Source organism: Puma concolor, chromosome A1 (genome assembly GCF_028749965.1).
Source record: "Puma concolor isolate L17-30 chromosome A1, mPumCon1.1.hap2, whole genome shotgun sequence".
In the NCBI taxonomy this organism is placed as follows: Eukaryota; Metazoa; Chordata; class Mammalia; order Carnivora; family Felidae; genus Puma; species Puma concolor.
In genome coordinates this window covers 241,897,892-241,920,631 of record NC_141667.1, presented here as the reverse complement: position 1 = coordinate 241,920,631, position 22,740 = coordinate 241,897,892, and the positions used below count along the sequence as shown (strand labels likewise).

The 22,740-nt window shown below is 37.5% G+C and overlaps 1 protein-coding gene across 2 annotated transcripts in view; it reads left to right on the top strand.

Moving 5' to 3' along the window:
- Positions 1-22,740, top strand: part of RNF17 (ring finger protein 17) — a 115,594-nt gene that overhangs the window by 72,433 nt on the left and 20,421 nt on the right. For both annotated transcript variants that reach the window (XM_086715645.1, XM_025924156.2), the window contains exons 25-29: positions 1,044-1,159; positions 3,043-3,329; positions 4,639-4,802; positions 20,465-20,584; positions 22,004-22,084. In XM_086715645.1, coding sequence (XP_086571771.1) covers positions 1,044-1,159; positions 3,043-3,329; positions 4,639-4,802; positions 20,465-20,584; positions 22,004-22,084 — 768 coding nt within the window. The remainder of the gene's footprint in view (positions 1-1,043; positions 1,160-3,042; positions 3,330-4,638; positions 4,803-20,464; positions 20,585-22,003; positions 22,085-22,740) is intronic.

Here is a 22,740-nt window from a genome sequence, read left to right as displayed (position 1 = left end):
ACCTGTTTATTATAGATACCCCATAGATGATTATATGAATTAATCAAAACATTTCTAAAGTAATAATCTTGAGTTGATAATTTGCATGTCAAAAAACATGCTAGAGAGCATTTCTAAAGCCTTTTGCTATACTTTACAAACTGAAGAGTTAGTCTTCTAGTGAAATCATATTGATTGTATGCATAAAAATGGGTGTTTGTGTAAGTATAGGTTTGAGAAGAGGGATATATTTTTTCAGAACCCTTAAAAGTATTCTTTCTTTACTTTTATTCCAATGGGATACCTTTTATTGTGTTAATGATTAGAATTTTCTTAGGTAATTTTTCCGTGTTACTTTTTCTATGTGTACTTTCTATTTTCCTAATTCCATGTGAAGCAGAGTATATAGGCCTTGCAGCACTTTCCTTTCTTTACACACACACACACACAGCACACCTGGGAAAATACATTTCAGTTCTATAATTTGCAAACGGTTTAGGAAGATAGACAAATTTGTAACTTATGTTCCCCCAGCCTGTTCTGGGCTGAAAGAAAAGTTTGCAGTCTGCCTCCCCTGACAGATACACCCATGTTTCACCTTGACAGTGAAGTCTTCCTGGGGTGCCTGGGTGGCTCAGTCAGTTGAGCGTCCAACTTTGACTGAGGTCATGATCTCGCAGTTCGTGGGTTTGAACCCTGCTTTGGGCTCTGCGCTGATGTTGCAGAACCTGCTCTCTGTCTCTGTCTCTTCTCTGTCCCTCTCTGCCTCTCCCCCACTCATGCACACGTGCTTACTCAGTGTCTTTCTTAAAATAAATAAACTTTAAAACAAGATAAGACAGTGAGGTCTTCCTGACACATTTCACAAACCAACTATCTGTCCCACTTGACTCTCTTCCATGTTATTTTCTCTCTGATAGAGTCAGGTACCAAAATAACTTTACTAGGTTGGAAATTTATTTTTCTGACTTGAATAAATGTGGAGGAAATGCCTGTGAGAAGTATGTTGTTTATAAGGTTTCATTTTAGTATTTCATATTTACTGTTTTCTTAAATCACTGCAGGAAAACAATACAACATGGCCATTACCTGTGAAAATTTTCTGCAGAGATGAGAAAGGAGAGCGTGTCGATGTTTCTAAATATTTGATTAAAAAGGGTTTGGCTTTGAGAGAAAGGAGGTATGTACTTTTTTTTTTAACACCAGTTTATAATGAAGGCTTCTTACTTGCCTGTGTAAATCCTTATATCTGTGTGCTTTCAAACCTGAATTTCATCTTGTTTGCTCCTAATGATTTACAAACTTAACCTTGAGAAGCCAGCTCAGAAATAAATTCATTCAGGATTGCTTATTTCTTTATTCAGGCTCATTAGCTCTTACATCTTTAAATCCCTACTGACATTTCTGTTTTTATGTTTTCCGTTTTGCTTTGGCATTTACACTCTAAACCAAAGGAAAAGAGAATTACATACTGGGTACCATATCTGAGCCCTTTGCCATCATTTGCTTAGACAGAAATGTTGAAGCTTTATGTTGGAAATTGTGGTAGGTATATACCAAAATGTGTTTATGTGAAACACGAATGGATAGCAGAAAAGTAATTGAACAATATTTAAATTTAAAGACCCTTCAGGTACTAAGTTTGTGGTTTAAGGTACCATTGGTACAAGAGGCAAAGGATGAGGATATTGCTATAGCCCTAGCTGCTGCTTTTTATTTCTTGCCTTCTAGATACAAGGCCTATTAGAACTGCAAACACATGTTCCAAGTAGCCACTTTGTACCATACGTGGCCAGATCTCTTTTTTTATCTTGCACTATTAGAAATTAACTTCTTTGGGCCAGGACCCCAGTCCTGATGTAATGGTAGGAGAATGAGAAATCAAAAATAAAATGGGGCATGAAGTAGTTAGGTAAGCATGGTAGCGTGTACTGGCATACAGCAAGGCTCTGCGTAAAGATACCCTGCATGTGTCTCTTTTCGGGTTCACTGGCTTTAGGCTAAAGCAATTCCTTGGTAAAAGAATGGTAAAGTGGAAAGTGCTAGGCAAGTTAATACTGCTAACAAGTACCACCGTGATGTTCTTTACTGCTTTTACAGCACTAAAACTATCAGCTGTCTCAAGGCTGAAGTCCAAGTGGGAACGATGTTAGTTGAAGAATTATGTAGCTGTCTCACAAGTGCTTATCTCCTTTTTTTTTTAAAGAAAATACAAGAAAGTAGAAGAAACAAAAACCTACAATTCTATGAAAATAAACAATATTTCCTATAGGTTTTTTTTTATAGTAGGCGTACATTTTTTTTAACTGGAAGGGAATGACAAGAAGTAAAAAAATTATGAGTTATAGCTTATTACCACTGACACTATCTCAGTAGTGCTGAATTATTTTTAAGGGACTTATTATTTGTATTATTTTGATAGAATGTGTGTATGTTCTGTCTGTGGACTAAATTAGAATCAGCCTGAAGATGTTGTATTTCCCTTTAAGATCTACTTAATTGTACAATACTTGTAATATACTTTGAGATTTTAAGACAGAATAACATGTAAATATGAGACAGTAATTTAAAACACTTAAGTGAAATTAGGGCGCCTGGGTGGCGCAGTCGGTTAAGCGTCCGACTTCAGCCAGGTCACGATCTCGCGGTCCGTGAGTTCGAGCCCCGCGTCAGGCTCTGGGCTGATGGCTCAGAGCCTGGAGCCTGTTTCCGATTCTGCGTCTCCCTCTCTCTCTGCCCCTCCCCCGTTCATGCTCTGTCTCTCTCTGTCCCAAAAATGAATAAATGTTGAAAAAAAAAAATTAAAAAAATAAATAAATAAAATAAAACACTTAAGTGAAATTATATTACTTTTTTCTCAAACTGATTTATAATTTATAAACAATTTTTATTATAACTTAAATTATGCTCTTTTTTATGTAACAAATTAGACTAATGTATCCTAGACTAGAACAAATATTTTCTTTAAATTTCTAGTATATTTGAAGGACTCTCTTTATATTGTTTTCCGAAGAATGTTTTTATTTGCTCATGTTTAGATATATTATTTTTTGGATGTTACAGAATTAAAAAATTAAATAACAGCCATTCATCTGAGAAGTCTTTGGAAATCCCCCCAGAACAAGAAGATTCAATGGTTACAAAGTGTATTAAGACTAACTTTGACCCTGACAAAAAAGCTGCTGATGTTATCAGTGAACACAAGGTATCTGAATTTAAGCAGAAAATTCCAGAACCAAGAACCACTGGATGCTACAAACCACCAGCTATTCCTAACATGAAAGTATTTGAGGCAACAGTCAGCTGCATTGGCGATGATGGAACTATATTTGTAGTACCTAAGTTGTCAGGTAATATCTTTTATGTTATGTGGGATTGATTAATCACTAAAAGTAGTAGCTAGCAGCCCAGTTCTCTATGAAGAATACATAGATTGAAATACCTTGGGCAAAGTTTAACCTCATTTTCACAGGTTTTTTGTGAAAATAACTCCTGCAAAGTGCTTTTCACATAAAAATCATTTGTTGAGACATCAGGGATAGACACTGGGCATAAGAAAAACATGGAGCTGGTTCCAGGTTTGTAGGACCTGGCACTTATGCAAGTTTGGGAGCTCTCCAAGAGAAAAGAATACAAAAGTTCATATTCTGTAGAATGAGGAAAGAAACCACAACGAATGACTGGAGATTGGGAGCCCTTTGAGAATATTCATCTCCTTCCTGCTATCTCTTTAGGCTTATGTATAAATGTTTCCTTACTACAACCTGGGTGCATCCAGCATACCTTGTAACTAACAGCAGCTCTAGCACTCATGGGTATTTAAGTCCATTAGCTCCATAATTCCAGCTATGGATAGGGGTATGATGGCTATGCATTTGTTGAAATTTTTGTCTCATTTGTTGACCTCCTAAACCCTGTTTTTCTAATTCAAACACAAAACAAATCTGTGCAATTTGCTATTCTAGAAGTGAATAGTCATAGCTAAAGCTGGTTGACTGTTAACGTTGTCAGGCAATGTGCTAGATGTTTTACATTTAATCCCCCGCAATACTGATAATGGAGACAGGTTCTGTCATACCAGGTTTACAGATTAAACTGAGGCTCATGGAGGTAAAGAAACAAGATCACACAACTAAAGTGGTAGAACTGATGTGGCAGTTGCCCCCATACTTTGCCTTCAGTGGTATCAGTTATGGGGATATGTATTTACTGTGGAAATGATGAGCCAATTAGCAGCAAATAACAACATTAGAATTTTAATTTTATATCCCAGAATTATGTTGTGTCTATCTAAGCATCAAGTAACACCTGACTTGTGTTCTGCTTTACTTAAGTATGCTGGTAAAATGACATTATCTTAACATGGTAGTTCTTTTATATTAGGCTATCTGTTAATGTGTTTAGAGCTTTTAACCATGCTTTATTCCCAAAATAATGCTTACATTTATAACCAGAGATCAGAATAATTATTTGCATGCTGTTAGTTCCATGTTTTGAAACGTATGGAAGCTAGTGAAGGAGTTATATTTTTATTAAAGCTCTAGTAGTTCCTTATACTATTATCCCGGTGATGAGATTATTAAAGGTTATTGATGATTTCATATTGAAAATGGGAGAAAATTCTTCCTAAATGCTTTCTATTTTTAATAATTTCTTCAGAATTTGAGCTAACAAAAATGATGAATGAAATTCAAAGTAATTTAAAATGCCTTGGTCTTTTGGAGCCTTATTTCTGGAAAAAGGGAGAAGCCTGTGCAGTAAGAGGATCAGATACTATGTGGTATCGAGGCAAGGTAATGGAAGTTGTTGGCGGCAGTATTAAGGTGAGTCTGGTATACTTTTGTGACTACTTTAAGGCTAAATGTTATAATGTTAAGTGATCTTTAGAGTATAAATACATGAAAGTTTGATTAAAACATGTATTAATGAGTTCAGTCTTGTAGGAAGACCAGATACATTATACATTTAGTCATAATAAGAATTTTTATTTCCAGGGCACCTGGCTGAGTCAGAGTGTGTGACTCTTAATCTTGGGGTCATAAGTTTGAGCCCCATGTTGGATGTAGAGAGAACTTAAATAGGGGCCTGGGTGGCTCAGCTGGTTAAGCATCGACTCTTGATTTCAGCTTGGGTCATGATTTTGTGAGATCCAGCCCCACATCAGGCTCTGTGCTGACAGCATGGAGCCTGCTTGGGATTCTCTCTTTGCCTTTCCCCGACTTGCACATGCACACATGTGTGTGCTTTCTCAAAAATAACTGAATGAATGAATAAGAATTTTTACTTTAAAGTATATTTATTAACTTGAATAATCAAAAAATATTTCCAGGTAGAGATTTGGCTTTTGGTGCCTTAATGGTACCACTTACTTGTAATTGGCAGCCCTGTTCGTACACAAACAAGTAAGGCAGCTTGTTTTCCAATATGTTAGATATTTCCTTAGCAAATTTGTTTACAGCCCAGCTAATTTACCCTTTCACAGTAACAGTTTATCTTTCCAGAATACTGAGGTAGTACTTGAGTTTCATGCAAAATCTTCAGAGAGAACTGCATATTTTGAAAAACCGCATTCTTGGGGGGGGAGGAAAAATTAAAGAGAAAAGTCTTTTGTTTCTACTTGCACAAGACTTTTATTACATATTTGATGATGATACCTAACAATTACAAAGCACTTCAGGTTTTTAAGCTTCTTTCACATGTGTGCATTCATATTTTATAATTCATTTCCAACTATCGAATAAATTATTCACATTTTACTAATAAGAAAATTGATATTTAGATCCAGTGACAAGCCCAAGGTCACCATATCAGTGAGTAGTGATGCTGGCATTCATACCTATGCATCTGATTGCTAAATTTCCAATCTGAGTCATGTGCTTTTTCTGCTGGACTATAAGCTTTAAATCATTTTAATAAAAGTGAAATGGTTTCAAATTTTCAGTATTTGAGCATGTGGATACTTAAAGATTCATGTGTTTAAATGCAAATGGGTCCACTTTCACATACATTTGAATTGTTCAGATAACCTTTTTCTTTCTTAATATAAAAGTAAACTAAAAATCAGGGCACCTGGGTGGTTCATTTGGTTAAGCGTCCAACTTCAGCCCACGTCATGATCTCACGGTTTGTGATTTTGAGCCACACGTCAGGCTCTGTGCTGACAGCTCAGAGCCTGGAGCCTGCTTCGATTCTTTGTCTCCCTCTCTGCCTCTCATGCTCTGTCTCTGTCTCTCTCTCCCACAGAAAAAAATAAATAAACAAACTTGCATTGTTGTCATGACACGTGAACTTTACGTGTATGGAATCTAAATAAATAGGATGGTAGTGAACATTGATTTTTCTCACACTAAGATCTCTGTTTTAAATTTGTATTATACTTTGGTATTTTAATAATTACTTTTTATTTTTTCTTAAGGTCATTTTACATTTCAAGTATACACAATAAATTTTTCATTCCTTAACCTGATATCTTTAAACTTTATCCTGTGGTCTGCTTTAAGAAATAATTACAGGGGGTTAGGGGAAGATGGCGACATAGGAGGACGCTGGGCTCACCGAGTACTGCTGATCACTCAGATTCCCCCTACACCTGCCTAAATAACCCAGAAATTTGCCAGAAGACTAGCAGAACAGATTCTCTGGAGCCAAGCACAGACGAGAGGCCCACAGAAGAGGGTAGGAAGGGCAGAGAGCTGGTGCACGCTCCACGGACTGGCGGGAGGGAGCCGGGGCGGAGGGGCGGCCTGCCGGCCAAGCAGAGGCCCCAAGTCTGGCTTGCAAAAGGGGAGGGGCCAGACGGAGTGTGTTCCGACAGCAAGCGGGACTTAACATCTGGAAGGTTATAAGTTAACAGCTCTGCTCGGAGAGCGGGAAGGCTGAAGGACAATGGGAGGGAGAGTTGTTGAGCCCTGGACGACAGAGCTCAGCTTGGTGGGGAACAAAGGCATTCGCCAGCCCCATCCCCCAGCCAAAATCCCAAAGGGAACCAGTTCCTGCCAGGGAACTTGCTTGCACCATGCAAACACCCAACGCTATGCTTCTGCGGATCCATTCCTCTGGCGATGGGCCTGACTCCCTCCCGGTGCAGCAGGGCCCCTCCCGAAGCGGATCTCCAAAGGATAAGCGAGCTAGGCCTGCCCCTGCCGCCCCTGTGCACCTTGCCAATCCACCCCAGCTAATACACCAGATCCCCAGCACCAGAAGCCTGGCAGTGTGCAAATAGCCCAGACAGGCCACGCCACCCCACAGTGAATCCCGCCCCTAGGAGAGGGGAAGAGAAGGCACAAACCAGTCTGACTGTGGCCCCAGCAGTGGGCTGGGGGCAGACATCAGGTCTGACTGTGGCCCCGCCCACCAACACAAGTTATTAAAGACAGCACAGGGGAAGTGCCCTGGAGTTCGGCACCACTCCAAGGACTATACAAAATGACAAAACGGAGGAATTCCCCCCAAAAGAATTTCCAGGAAATAACAGCTAATGAACTGATCAAAAAGGATTTAAATATAACAAAGTGAATTTAGAATAATAGTCATAAAATTAATCACTGGGCTTGAAAACAGTATAGAGGGTAGCAGAGAATCTATTACTACAGAGATCAAGGGACTAAGGAACAGTCAGGAGGAGCTGAAAAATGCTGTAAATGAACTGCGAAATAAATGGAGACAACCATGGCTCAGATTGAAGAGGCAGAGGAGAGAATAGGTGAACTAGAAGATAAAATTATGGAAAACGAGGAAGCTGAGAAAAAGATAAAAAAATTCAGGAGTATGAGGGGAAAATTAGAGAACTGAGTGATGCACTGAAGAGAAATAATCTACGCGTAATTGGTCTTCCAGAGGAGGAAGAGAGAGGGAAAGGTGCTGAAGGTGTACTTGAAGAAATAATAGCTGAGAACTTCCCAGATCTGGGGAAGGAAAAAGGCATTGAAATCCAAGAGGCACAGAGAACTCCCTTCAGACATACTTGAATCAATCTTCTGCATGACATATCATAGTCATACAGGCAAAATACAAGGATAAAGAGAAAATTCTGAAAGCAGCTAGGGATAAACGTGCTGTAATATATAAAGGGAGACCGATAAGACTCGTGACGGATCTCAATACTGAAACTTGGCAGGCCAGAAAGGAATGGCAGGAAATCTTCAATGTGATGAACAGAAAAAATATGCAGCCGAGAATCCTTTACCCAGCAAGTCTGTCATTTAGAATAGAGGGAGAGGGGCGCCTGGGTGGCGCAGTCGGTTAAGTGTCCGACTTCAGCCAGGTCACGATCTCGCGGTCCGTGAGTTCGAGCCCCGCGTCGGGCTCTGGGCTGATGGCTCAGAGCCTGGAGCCTGTTTCCGATTCTGTGTCTCCCTCTCTCTCTGCCCCTCCCCCGTTCATGCTCTGTCTCTTTCTGTCCCAAAAATAAATAAATGTTGAAAAAAAAATTTTTAGAATAGAGGGAGAGATAAAGGTCTTCCCAAACAGACAAAAACTGAAGGAATTCGTCACCACTAAACTAGCCCTACAAGAGATCCAAAGGGGGATCCTGTGAGACAAAGTACCAGAGACATCGCTACAAGCATGAAACCTACAGACATCACAACAATTCTAAACCCATATCTTTCTATAATATTGAACGTAAATGGACTAAATGTGCCAACCAAAAGACAGAGTATCAGAATGGATAAAAAAAAAAACAAGACCCATCTATTTTCTGTCTACAAGAGACTCATTTTAGACCTGAGGACACCTTCAGATTGAAAGGGAGGGGATGGAGAACTATTTATCATGCCATTGGAAGTCAAAAGAAAGCTGGAGTAGCCATACTTGTATCAGACAAACTAGACTTTAAAGGCTGTAACAAGAGATGAAGAAGGGCACTATAAAATAATTACAGGGAGTATCCATCAGGAAGAGCTAACAATTATAAATGTCTATGTGCCGAATACAGAAGCCCCCAAATATATAAAACAACTACTCACAAACATAAGCAACCTTATTGGATAAGAATGTGGCAATTGCAGGGGACTTTAACATCCCACTTACAACAATGGATAGATCATCTAGACACAGGATCAATAAAGAAACAAGGGCCCTGAATGATACATTGGATCAGATGGACTTGACAGATAGATTTAGAACTCTGCATCCCAAAGCAACAGAATATACTTTCTTCTCGAGTGCACATGGAACAGTCTCCAAGATAGATCACATACTGGGTCACAAAACAGCCCTTCATAAGTATAAAAGAATTGAGATCACACCAGGAACACTTTCAGACCACAATGCTATGAAACTTGAAATCAATTACAGGAAAAAGTCTGGAAAACCTCCAAAAGCATGGAGGTTAAAGAACACCCTACTAAAGAATGAATGGGTCAACCAGGCAATCAGAGAAGAAATTTAAAAATATATGGAAACAAATGAAAATGAAAATACAACAATCCATACGCTTTGGGATGCAGCAAAGGCAGTCCTGAGAGGAAAATACATTGCAATCCAGGCCTATCTCAAGAAACAAGCAAAATCCCAAGTACAAAATCTAACAGCACACCTAAAGGAACTAGAAGCAGAACAGCAAAGACACCCCAAATCCAGCGGAATAAGAGCAATAATAAAGATCAGAGCAGAAATAAACAAAACTATAGAGCAGATCAATGAAACCAAGAGTTGGTTTTTTGAAACAATAAACAAAATTGATAGGCCTCTAGCCAGGCTTCTCAAAAAGAAAAGGGAGATGACCCAAATAGATAAAATCATGAATGAAAAGGGAATTATTACAACCAATCCCTCAGAGATACAAGCAATTATCAGGGAACACTATGAAAAGTTACATGCCAACAAACTGGACAACCTAGAAGAAATGGACAAATTCCTAAACACCCACACACTTCCAAAACTCAGGAGGAAATAGAAAGCTTGAACAGACCCATAACCAGCGAAGAAATTGAATCAGTCATCAAAAATCTCCCAACAAATAAGAGTCCAGGACCAGATGGCTTCCCAGGGGAGTTCTACCAGAAGTTTAAAGCAGAGATAATACCTATCCTTCTCAAGCTATTCCAAAAAATAGAAAGAGAGGGAAAACTTCCAGACTCATTCTATGAAGCCAGTATTACTTTGATTCCTAAACCAGACAGAGACCCAGTAAAAAAAGAGAACTACAGGCCAATATCCCTGGTGAATATGGATGCAAAAATTCTCAATAAGATACTAGCAAATCGAATTCAACGGCATATAAAAAGAGTTATTCACCATGATCAAGTGGGATTCATTCCTGGGATGCAGGGCTGGTTCAACATTCACAAATCAATCAACGTGATACATCACATTAATAAAAGAAACGATAAGAACCATATGATCCTGTTAATGCAGAAAAGGCCTTTGACAAAATTCAGCAACCTTTCTTAATAAAACCCCTTGAGAAAGTCGGGATAGAAGGAACATACTTAAAGATCATAAAAGCCATTTATGAAAAACTCACAGCTAACATCATCCTCAATGGGGAAAAACTGAGAGCTTTTTCCCTGAGATCAGGAACACGACAGGGATGTCCACTCTCACCGCTGCTGTTTAACATAGTGTTGGAAGTTCTAGCATCAGCAATCAGACAACAAAAGGAAATCAAAGGCATCAAAATTGGCAAAGATGAAGTTAAGCTTTCACTTTTTGCAGATGACATGATATTATACATGGAAAATCCGATAGACTCCACCAAAAGTATGCTAGAACTGATACATGAATTTAGCAAAGTTGCAGGATACAAAATCAATGTACAGAAATCCGTTGCATTCTCATACACTAATAATGAAGCAACAGAAAGACAAATAAAGAAACTGATCCCATTCACAATTGCAGCAAGAAGCATAAAATACCTAGGGATAAATCTAACCAAAGATGTAAAAGATCTGTATGCTGAAAACTGTAGAAAGCTTATGAAGGAAATTGAAGAAGATATAAAGCAATGGAAAAACATTCCCTGCTCATGGATGGGAAGAATAAATATTGTCAAAATGTCAATACCACCCAAAGCTATCTACACATTCAATGCAACCCCAATCAAAATTGCACCAGCATTCCTCTCGAAACTAGAACAAGCGGGGTGCCTGGGTGGCGCAGTCGGTTAAGCGTCCGACTTCAGCCAGGTCACGATCTCGCGGTCCGTGAGTTCGAGCCCCGCGTCGGGCTCTGGGCTGATGGCTCAGAGCCTGGAGCCTGTTTCCGATTCTGTGTCTCCCTCTCTCTCTGCCCCTCCCCCATTCATGCTCTGTCTCTCTCTGTCCCAAAAATAAATAAACGTTGAAAAAAAAAAATTTAAAAAAAAAAAAAAGAAACTAGAACAAGCAATCCTAAAATTCATATGGAACCACAAAAGGCCCCAAATAGCCAAAGTAATTTTGAAGAAGACCAAAGCAGGAGGCATCACAATCCCAGACTTTAGCCTTGACTACAAAGCTGTAGTCATCAAGACAGCATGGTATTGGCACAAAAACAGACACATAGACCAATGGAATAGAATAGAAATCCCAGAACTAGACCCACAAACGTACGGCCAACTAATCTTTGACAAAGCAGGAAAGAACATCCAATGGGAAAAAGACAGTCTCTTTAACAAATGGTGCTGGGAGAACTGGACAGCAACATGCAAAAGGTTGAAACTAGACCACTTTCTCACACCATTCACAAAAATAAACTCAAAATGGATAAAGGACCTGAATGTGAGACAGGAAACCATCAAAACCTTAGAGGAGAAGGCAGGAGAAGACCTCTCTGACCTCAGTCGTAGAAATTTCTTACTTGACACATCCCCAAAGGCAAGGGAATTAAAAGCAAAAACGAACTACTGCGACCTCATGAAGATAAAAAGCTTCTGCACAGCAAAGGAAACAACCAACAAAACTAAAAGACAACCAATGGAATGGGAAAAGATATTTGCAAATGACATATCGGACAAAGGGCTAGTATCCAAAACCTATGAAGAGCTCACCAAACTCCACACCCGAAAAACAAATAACCCAGTGAAGAAATGGGCAGAAAACATGAATAGACACTTCTCTAAAGAAGACATCTGGATGGCCGACAGGCACATGAAAAGATGCTCAACGTCACTCCTCATCAGGGAAATACAAAGCAATACCACCTCACGCCAGTCAGAGTGGCTAAAATGAACAAATCAGGAGTCTATAGATGCTGGCGAGGATGTGGAGAAACGGGAACCCTCTTGCACTGTTGGTGGGAATGCAAACTGGTGCAGCCGCTCTGGAAAACAGTGTGGAGGTTCCTCAAAAAATTAAAAATAGATCAACCCTATGACCCAGCAATAGCACTGCTAGGAATTTACCCAATGGATACAGGAGTGCTGATGCATAGGGGCACTTATTCCCCAATGTTTTTTAGCAGCACTTTCAACAATAGCCAAATTCTGGAAAGAGCCTAAATGCCCATCAACTGATGAATGGATAAAGAAATTGTGGTTTGTATATACAAAGGAATACTACTGGCAATGAGAAAGAATGAAATATGGCCCTTTGTAGCAACCTGGATGCAACTGGAGAGTGTTATGCTAAGTGAAATAAGCCATATCTGAGAAAGACAGATACCATATATTTTCACTCTTATGTGGATCCTGAGAAACTTAACAGAAACCCATGGGGGAGGGGAAGGAAAAAAAAAAAAAAAGGTTAGAGTGGGAGAGAGCCAAAGCATAAAAGACTCTTAAAAACTGAGAACAAACTGAGGGTTGATGGGGGGGTGGGAGGGAGGGGAGGGGGGGTGATGGGTATTGAGGGAGGGCACCTTTTCGGATGAGCACTGGGTGTTGTATGGAAACCAATTTGACAATAAATTTCATATATTGAAAAAAAATAATTACATTAGGGGTGCGTGGGTGGCTCAGTTGGTGAAGCATGTGACTCTGGATGTTGGGGTTGTGAGTTTGAGCCCCACATTGGGTGTAGAGATTTCTTAAAAATAAAATCTTAAAAAAAATATTACATTAAACTGTACTCACCCTAACTACCTGTAATGTACTCAGATACCTTTTATTCAGTTCTATTTCATTGTTTTAAATGCTGATTGCCGAACCAACCCAATTAAATAGTAATATGTTAATTTCATTACATTTGGGCAAAATAAATCACTTATTGACATTCCTTATTAACTTTAAAAAGTACATCAAAACAGTATGGCACTGGCATAAAAACAGACGCAGTGGAAGAGAATAGAAAGCCCAGAAATAAACGAATGCTTATGTAGTCAATTATGACAAAGGAACCAAGAATATACAATGGGGAAAAGACCTTCTCTTCAACAAAGGTGTTGGGAAAACTGGACGGCAACATGCAAAAGAATGAAACTGGATTATATCATATGCTATACACAAAACTTAACTCAAAATGGATCAAATATTTGAAATAAGGACCTGAAACCATAAAACTCCTAGAAGAAAACACAGGCAATAACTCCTTGATGATGGGTCTTGGTGACCCATCAAAGGCTGCCAAAGCAAAAATAAACACCTAGGACTACATCAAACTAAAAAATTTCCCACAGCAAAGGAAACCATCAATAAAATGAATAGGCAACTTGTCAAATGGGAGAAAATATTTGCAAATCATGTATCTGATAAGGTGCTAATATTCAAGATATATAAAGAACCCATATAACTCAATAGCAAAAACCAATCTGGAAAATTTGGTAGAGGATCTGAATAGACATGTTTCCAAAGAAGACATACAGATGACCAGCATGTACATGAAAATGTGCTCAAAATCACTAATCTTTACGGAAATGCACCTCAAAGCTACAATATCACTTCATACTTGTTAGGACTGTTATTAAAAAGTCAAGAAATAACAAGTGTTGGTGAGAATGTGGACAAAAGAGAACCCTTGTGCACTGGGAATGTAAATTGGTACAACCACTACGGAAAACAGTATGGAGGTTCCTCAAAAAATTAAAATAGAACTATCATATCCAGAAAGTCCATTTCTGGGTATTTATCTGAAAGAAATGAAAACACTCAAAAAGCTGTATGCAAAAAAAAAAAAATATATATGTATGTATATATACACACACACACACACACACACACACACACACACACACATATATGTATGTATATGCACCCCCATGTTCATTGCAGCATTATTTACAAAGCCAAGATATGGAAGCAACCTAAGTGGTCTATTGATGCATGTATATATATATATATATATGTATATAAACACACACATACACACGCACACATGCATGCAATGGAATATTCAGTCACAAAAAAAGAAGGAAAACTTGCCATTTGCAACAATATGAATGGATCTTGAGGGCATTCTGCTAAGTGAAATAAAGTTAGAGAAGGACAAATACCACATGATCTCACTTATTTGTGGAATATAAAAAACAAAACACCATCAGTATCAAAAAATACTAAGCTCATGGATACAGAGAACAGATTGGTGGTTCCAAGAGATGAACGGGTGGGGGTGTGCAAAGTGGGTGAAGGATCAACAAATACGAACATCCAGCTATAAAATAAATCATGGGGATGTACAGCATGGTGACTATAGTTAATAATACTATAATAATACTATATTGTATATTTGAACATTGCTAAGAGTAAATCTTAAAGTTTTCCTCTCACACAAAAAAATTTATGGCGATGGATGTTAACTAGATTTATTGTGGCAATCATTTCACATTATATACAAATATCAAGTCATTATTTGTATACCTGAAACTAATGTTATATGTCAATTAAAATAAATTTTAACAGGGCGCCTGGGTGACATGTCAGTTGGGCATCTCACTTCAGCTTGGGTCATGATCTCATGGTTTGTGGGCTCGAACCCCATGTCAGGCTCTGTTTTGACAGCTCAGAGCCTGGAGCCTGCTTCGAATTGTGTGTGTCTCTCTCTCTCTCTTCCCTCTGCCCACTCGTGCTCTCTCTCTTTCTCTAAAAAGTAAACATTAAAAAAAATTTTAAGGGGTGCCGGGGTGGCTCAGTCGGTTAAGCGTCTGACTTCGGCTCAGGTCATGATCTCACGGTTCGTGGGTTTGAGCCCCGCGTCGGGCTCTGTGCTGACAGCTCAGAGCCTGGAGCCTGTTTCAGATTCTGTTTCTCCCTCTCTCTCTGCCCCTCCCCTACTTTCACTCTGTCTCTCTCTGTCTCAAAAATAAACATTAAAAATTTTTTTAAATAAATTTTAACTTTTAAAAAGAAAAAAATTGGAATGCATATTAAAACAAAAAACACAACTGGAAGAGACAGAGACACATTAGAACAAGACATGACAGAGATGTTGGAATTACCTGAGAATTTAAAACAACTATGATTAATATGAAAAGGGTTCTTGTGGATAAAGTAGACTGTGCAAGAACACATGGACAGTGTAAGCAGAGAGAGAAAAATGCTAAGAAAAGACAAAGTAGAGATAAATACATAAACAAAAATGAATGCATTTGATGGACTTATTAGTAGACTGGACACAGATTGTGTGTGTGTGTGTGTGTGTGTGTACATACACACACACCACACATCTTGAGACCTCCCAAACTGAAAAGAGAACAAAGACTGAAAAAAAAAATTCAAATACCCAAGGACAACTACAAAAGGTATAACATATGGATAATGTGAATACCAGTAAAAGAAAGAAAGGATTGAAAAAGTATTTGAAATAATTACAACTGAGAATTTTCCCCAAATTAATGTCAGACACTCAACCACAGTTCCAGGAGCTAAGAGAACACTAACCAGGATAAATGCAAAAACAAAAATTTTTTAAACTACACCTGGGCATATCATTTGGAATTACAGAAAATTAAAGAAAAAATCCTGAAAAAAGCCAGAGGAAAAATGGACCTCACCTATAGACAGACAAAGAATTAGATCCAGGGGCAGCTGGGTGGCTCAGCTGGTTAAGCGTCTGACTCTTGATTTCAGTTCAGGTCATGATTTCATGGTTCATGGGATTTAGCCCCACGTTGGGCTCTGTGCTCACGTTGTGAGCCTGCTTGGGATTCTCTTTCCCTCTTTCTCTGCCCCTTCCCTGCTCACATGCGCATTCTCCCTCTCTCTCAAAATAAATAAACTTTAAAAAAAATTAAGAATTACATCCAATTTCTCCTCAGAAGCCATACAAACAACAAGAAGGTGGGTTTAAATGTTTAAAATCTTAAGAAAAACACCCCACCAAACTGAAATTAACCTTCAAAACTGAGTGATAAACAAAGACTCTCACAGAGAAACAAAAATTGAACTTGTTGCTAGTAGACCTGCCTTGCAAGAAATAGTACAAAAAATTCTTTAAAGAGAAGGAAAATAATAAAGGTCAGAAACTCAGATCTAAGTAAAGAGAACTGAAGAAGGAATAAGTGGAGATAAAACTTGGAGTTTTCTTATTCTTAATTGATGTAGCATAATAGTTCAAAGTAATAATAGCAACAATGTGGTTAGTATATATGCTTATGTACATATATACAAATATACCAAATGCATATGTATGCTTGCTTAAATATAAGTGAAATAGATAACCATAGTACAAGGAATGGAAGAAAGGAATTAGGATTGTTTTGTTATAAGGTATTCATGATACCTGCAAAGTGGTAAATGTTTTTTGAAAATAGACTTGGATTCAGTGTAAATGTTTAATAATGATAATAATTCAGTATTATAGTAAACTAAATGGAAATCACTAAAAATTGCTTTTTTTTTAAGTAGGCTTCATGCCCAGTGTGGAGCCCAACGTGGGGCTTGAACTCACAACCAAGAGATCAAGACCTGAGCTGAGATGAAAAGTCAGATGCTTCACTGACTGAGCCACCCAGTTGCCCCTAAAAATTGCTTTTTAAAAAGTATAATTGATATGCTAAGAAAAAGAAAATGCAATTATATAAAATGCTCATTTAAAACCACGAGGCAGAAAAATAATGGAAAACAAGAACAAAGAACAAAAGCAGTAAATGAAAAATAGTAACAAATAAATGTACCAATTAACTGTATGTTGTCTACAAGAAACCCACTTTGAGTATAAGACACATATAGATTTAAAATGAGTGGGAAAAAATGAGTGGATAGAGAAAAATATTGTGCCAACACTCATTGGAAGAAAGCAGGGATATCTATAATTTCAGAGTAGACTTCAAAGCAGGAAAGTTATCAGGGATAAAGAAGGGCATTACATAATGACAGAGGAGTCAATTCTCTAAGAAGACATTACAGTTCCTAATATGTATGTGCATAACAACAAAAGAGTAAATCTGCATGAGGCAAAAACTAATAAAATTGGAAAGAGAAATACCCACTAACATAGTTGTGGACTTCAACACTCTATCAGAACTGACAGGTCTAGCAAGCAGAGAATCAGTAAGGACATAGTTGAACTCAAAAATAGCATCAATCAACTGGATATAATTGGCATCTCTGGACTAATTCATTGAACAATAATACGTTCTTCTCAAGCTCACATGGAATATTTATCAAGATATACCACATTCTGAGCCATAAGACACACTTTAAGTTTAAAGAGGTAGAAATCAGTGTCGGCTCTCAGACCAGAATGGAATTAAACTAGAAACCAGTAACAGAACGATAATCCCAAAATACATAGAGATTTAACAACAAACTTCTAAAATAGGTCATGGGTCAAGGAAGAAATCTCAAGAGAAATTTAAAAATATTTTGAGCTAAATGAAAATGAAAACACTTATCAAAACTTATGGGGATGCAATGAAAGCATTGCTTAGAGGAAATTCACAGCATTAAATGCATATATTAGAAAAGAACAAAGATTAAAATCAATTTTCTAAGTTTCCACCTGAGGAAACTACAAAAAGAAAAAATTAAATCCAAAGTTAAGCTGAAAAAAATAAGAATTTGAGCTGAAATTAATGAAATTGAAAACAGAAAATCAAGAAAGAAAATCTATGAGATTAAAAGTTGTTTCATTGAAAAGATCAATAAAATCATTAAGCTTGCAACCAGGCTAATCAAGAAAAAGAGAGGACACAAATTACTAATACCAGAAATGAAAGAGGGCACATGAAAAGATAATAAAGGAATATTATGAGTAGATCTATACTCACAAATTTGACAGCCTAGATGAACAAATTCCTTAAAATGACACAATTTGTCAAAACCCACACAGAGAAATAGAAAATCTGAATAGTCCTATATCTAATAAAGAAATTGAATTAGTAATTCATAACCTTCCAAAACAAAAAGCACCTTGCCCAGATGGTTTCATTGGTAAATTCTACCAAATACTTAAGGAAGATATTTTACTAAGATCTCTTTCAGAAGATAGAAGCAAAGGAAATACTTCCTAACTCATTCTATGAGGCCGGCATTACTGTAATACCAAAAATAGACAACAACATTACAAGAAAACAAAGCTACTGACCAGTGTCAGGAATATAGATACAAAAATCCTCAACCAAATAGTAGAAAATCAAATCCACAATGTATAAAAGTAATTATATACATCATGACCAAATGGTTATCCCAGGTGTTCAAGGCTGATTCAACATTTGAAAATTGGCTAATGTAATGTATCACATCAACAGGATGAAAAAGAAAAATCACATGATCATATCAGTAGATGCAGAGAAAGCTTTTGAGAGGATCTAATACCTATTCATACTAAAAAGTCTCTGTAATAGGTATAGAGAGGAACTTCCTACCCTGATTAAAAAAAAAAACTACAGGGGCGCCTGGGTGGCGCAGTCGGTTAAGCGTCCGACTTCAGCCAGGTCACGATCTCGCGGTCCGTGAGTTCGAGCCCCGCGTCGGGCTCTGGGCTGATGGCTCAGAGCCTGGAGCCTGTTTCCGATTCTGTGTCTCCCTCTCTCTCTGCCCCTTCCCCGTTCATGCTCTGTCTCTCTCTGTCCCAAAAATAAATAAAAAACGTTGAAAAAAAAAATTAAAAAAAAAAAAAACTACAAAAAACTTACAGCTAACATCATACTTAATGGTGAAAACCTCATGACTTTCTCACTAAGAGCAGGAGCAAGGCAAAGATATTCCCCCTTACCATTCCTTTTCAACACCATAATAGAAGTACTAGCTAATGCAATCAGATAAAAGGAAATAAAAGATAAATTAGAAAGGAAGAACTTTGTTTACAGATGACATGCAAAAGAATGAACAAGAAAATTCCTAGAACTCTAAGCAATTATAGCAAGGTTGCGGGATACAAGGTTAATATACAAAAGTCAGTCACTTTCCTATAGACCAGCAATGAACAAGTGGAGTTTGAAACTGAGAATACAATACCATTTACATTAGCACCCAAAAAACCAAAATACTTAGGTATAACTCTAACTGAATATGTACAAGATCTATCTATACAAGGAAAACTACAAAACTGATTAACAAAATCAAAGAACAAAATGACTGGAGGGATATTCTAGTTCATGAATAGGAAGACTCAATATTGTCAAAATGTCAGTTCTTCCCAGATTTATCTATAGATGCAATGCAATGCCAATCAGAATCCCAGCAGGTTGTTTTGTGGATATCAACAAATTTATTTTAAAGTTTATAGGGAGAGGCAAAAGACCCAGAATAGCCAACACAAAGGAGAAGAACAAAATCAGAGGACTGATGCTACCTTACTTCAAAATTTATAAGGTCACAGTAATTGAGATATTGTGGTATTAGCAGAAAAATAAAAATAAACAAATGGAGCAATGGAACAAAATAGCCTAGAAATAGACCCACAAAAATATAGTCAACTAATCTTTGACAAAGGAGCAAAGGCAAAACAACTAAGCAAAGATGGTCTTTTCAGTAAATGCTGCAAAAACAAGTGATCATCCACACACACAAAAATGGACCTGGACCCAGACTTTTACACTCTTCAAAAAAATTAACTCAAAATGGATCATAGACCTAAATGTAAAACACAAACTATAAAATTCCTAGAAGATAGCAGAGAAAACCTCAATGACCTTGGGGATGGTAATGACTTTTTAGATATCGCACAGAAGACCCATAAAATAAGGGATAAACTGGACTTTATTTAAATGAAAAACTTCCCCTGTGAAAGCCAATGTCAAAAGAATGAGAACACAAGCCACACACTGGGAGAAAATATTTGCAAAAGACACATCTTATGAAGGACTATTATCCAAAATGTGTGAAGAACTCTTAAAATTCAACAAGAAAACAAACCAGTATACTCCTTTATTAAATATAAACCAGTGCTTCTAAAATACTTAGGAAAAACAAAACAAATTATCTTCAAAAGAAATTCTAAAGGAATTTGTAAATCTCAGAAGACTCTGTTAAAAAAAAAATCTGGTTTATGTGTAAAAAAAACTTTTGACTGAAATTTAATACACTGTATGGAATGAAGGAATACAATGTTTCTTTTTTTCTGGAAAATTTTCAAATCCATTTGATCTCTTTCTAGGATGTCTGTTTTTTTAAATACCTAAGAGTCCCTACTGGCCCCTAGTTTTTAATAGTAAATTTAAATTATAAATTTTATTTGTTCTGTTTCAGGTACAATATTTAGATCATGGATTCACCGAGAAGATTCCACAATGTCACCTTTACCCTATTATACTATATCCTGATATACCCCAGTTTTGTATTCCTTGCCAGCTCTATAATACGAAATCTGTGAGTAAATTGTAATTTGTAGGATGATTAATTTTAAATATTGTCTTTTTATTAACAATCCCTTTCAGTTGTAGCAAAAATAATAAAATACTTAGAAATAAGTTTCTTAAGACAGCTAAAGGGCCTTTATGAAGAAAACTACAAAATCAAACTGAAGGATAAAAAAAAAAAAAATCTGAGAGGCGCCTGGGTGGCTCAGTCAGTTAATCATCTGACTTCAGCTCAGGTCATGATTGTGCAGTTCACAAGTTAGAATCCCGCATTGGCCTCTGTGCTGATAGCTCAAAGCCTGGAGCCTGCTTGGGATTCTGTGTCTCCCTCTCTCTCTGCCCCTCCCCCACACATGCTCTGTCTCTGTTTCTGTCTCTCTGTCTCTCTCAAAAATAAACATTTAAAAAAATCTGAATAAGTAAAGAGACCTAATATCTTCATAGATGGGTAAGTGTAAGACTGTTAAAATTTAGTTATTTATTCATCAAATAAAATCACAACAGATTTGAAGCTGGAAATCAGATAAAGAAGTGGTGTATTAATTATCTCTTGCTGCATGACAAATTAAGCTAAAACTTAGTAGTCTAAATCAACAATAAACTTTTTTTTCTTTCATATAGTTTCTGTGGTTCAGGGATTAGGATCAGCTTAGCTGAGTGGTTCTGGCTCAGAGCCCCTAGTAAAAATGCATGAATATGTACAGTCATCTGAAGGGTTCACTGGGGTAGAGGATCTGCCTCCAAATCGCTTTCACGTGGCATTGGTGGAAAGTTGAGGCTCCTCCGTGGCTTTTGGCAGGAGGCCCCAATTCTTTGCCACATGAATGTCTTAACATTAAAAACACGACAATCACTGCTCCTTAAGAAATACCTATTTTAGGCATTATCCAAGCACCACATTGGTATATTGGTGTTTTATTTATTTTTTTTTTAATTTTTTTTTCCACGTTTTTATTTATTTTTGGGACAGAGAGAGACAGAGCATGAATGGGGGAGGGGCAGAGAGAGGAAGACACAGAATCAGAAACAGGCTCCAGGCTCTGAGCCATCAGCCCAGAGCCCGACGCGGGGCTCGAACTCACGGACCGCGAGATCGTGACCTGGCTGAAGTCGGACGCTTAACCGACTGCGCCACCCAGGCGCCCCTATATTGGTGTTTTAAAAAAAATTTTTGTGATGCTTTGTTTTTAATGTAGGTTTATATTTTTAAAGCCTAAAATGCTTTAAGAGAAAACTGTAGTGAGGGAAGGAAGCTCAGACAAATTATTAGTTTCATATGGCCATGATATTCTCTTAAAACTGCTCGTATAGTTTATACTACTGTCTCCCGTTACCTGTTTATGGCTACTTTTATATACCTTCATTTGCTTTCTGCTCTGTCATATTTTGTGAAACTGTGAAAGAATCTGAGTTTATTAATCCCAAATAGGTTGGGAATGTCTGGCAACCAGATGCAATAGAACTCCTTCAGGAACTGCTTTCGAAGAGACAGGTGGAAATTCACATTATGGTAATTTATATTCAAGGCATATATTGTTGATTTAAGTTATTGGCCATAATGTGTTGTAGGTAACATAATTTGAGGGATATTTTAATGATGAAAAATGTTCCTATTTGAATATAACTTATTCACTAACATAGAAAAGTTACCACTTTGGTTTCTAGGCTTGTTTTAAATCTAATTTTGAGCAAGTTCCTGAGAACTTTCATAAGCACTAAAGTCAGTAATCTGAAAGATTCTTTATTAACAACCTGATAAGGAGCAGTATCAAAGAATTGGAGATGTTTATAAATATACATAGTAGTTCTCAGGATGTGACCATGTACGTAGCACTGTGTGAGGTGCAGGTGAGCCCCTGTGCTCAAACACCTTATGTAGTTGGTGAAACAACTAGATGTAAGATATAAACCTAAAAACTTCACACTACAAAGTGACATGCCAAGAGCCAAGTGACTGGTAAAAAGAGTAAGTGTAATAGGAACTTAGAGATGGTAAGTGAGGTAGCCCTTAAAAGTTGGGAAAGTTCTCCTGACCAGGGGAATAGAATTCATAAGTAAGCGTAAAGAAACAGAACCGGGCACGGTACAATTAGGAAATAGCATAACTGTTTGGCTAGAATAAAAGAGGTTTTGTGAGGAGAAGTGGTGGTGATAGGATTTAAGAGA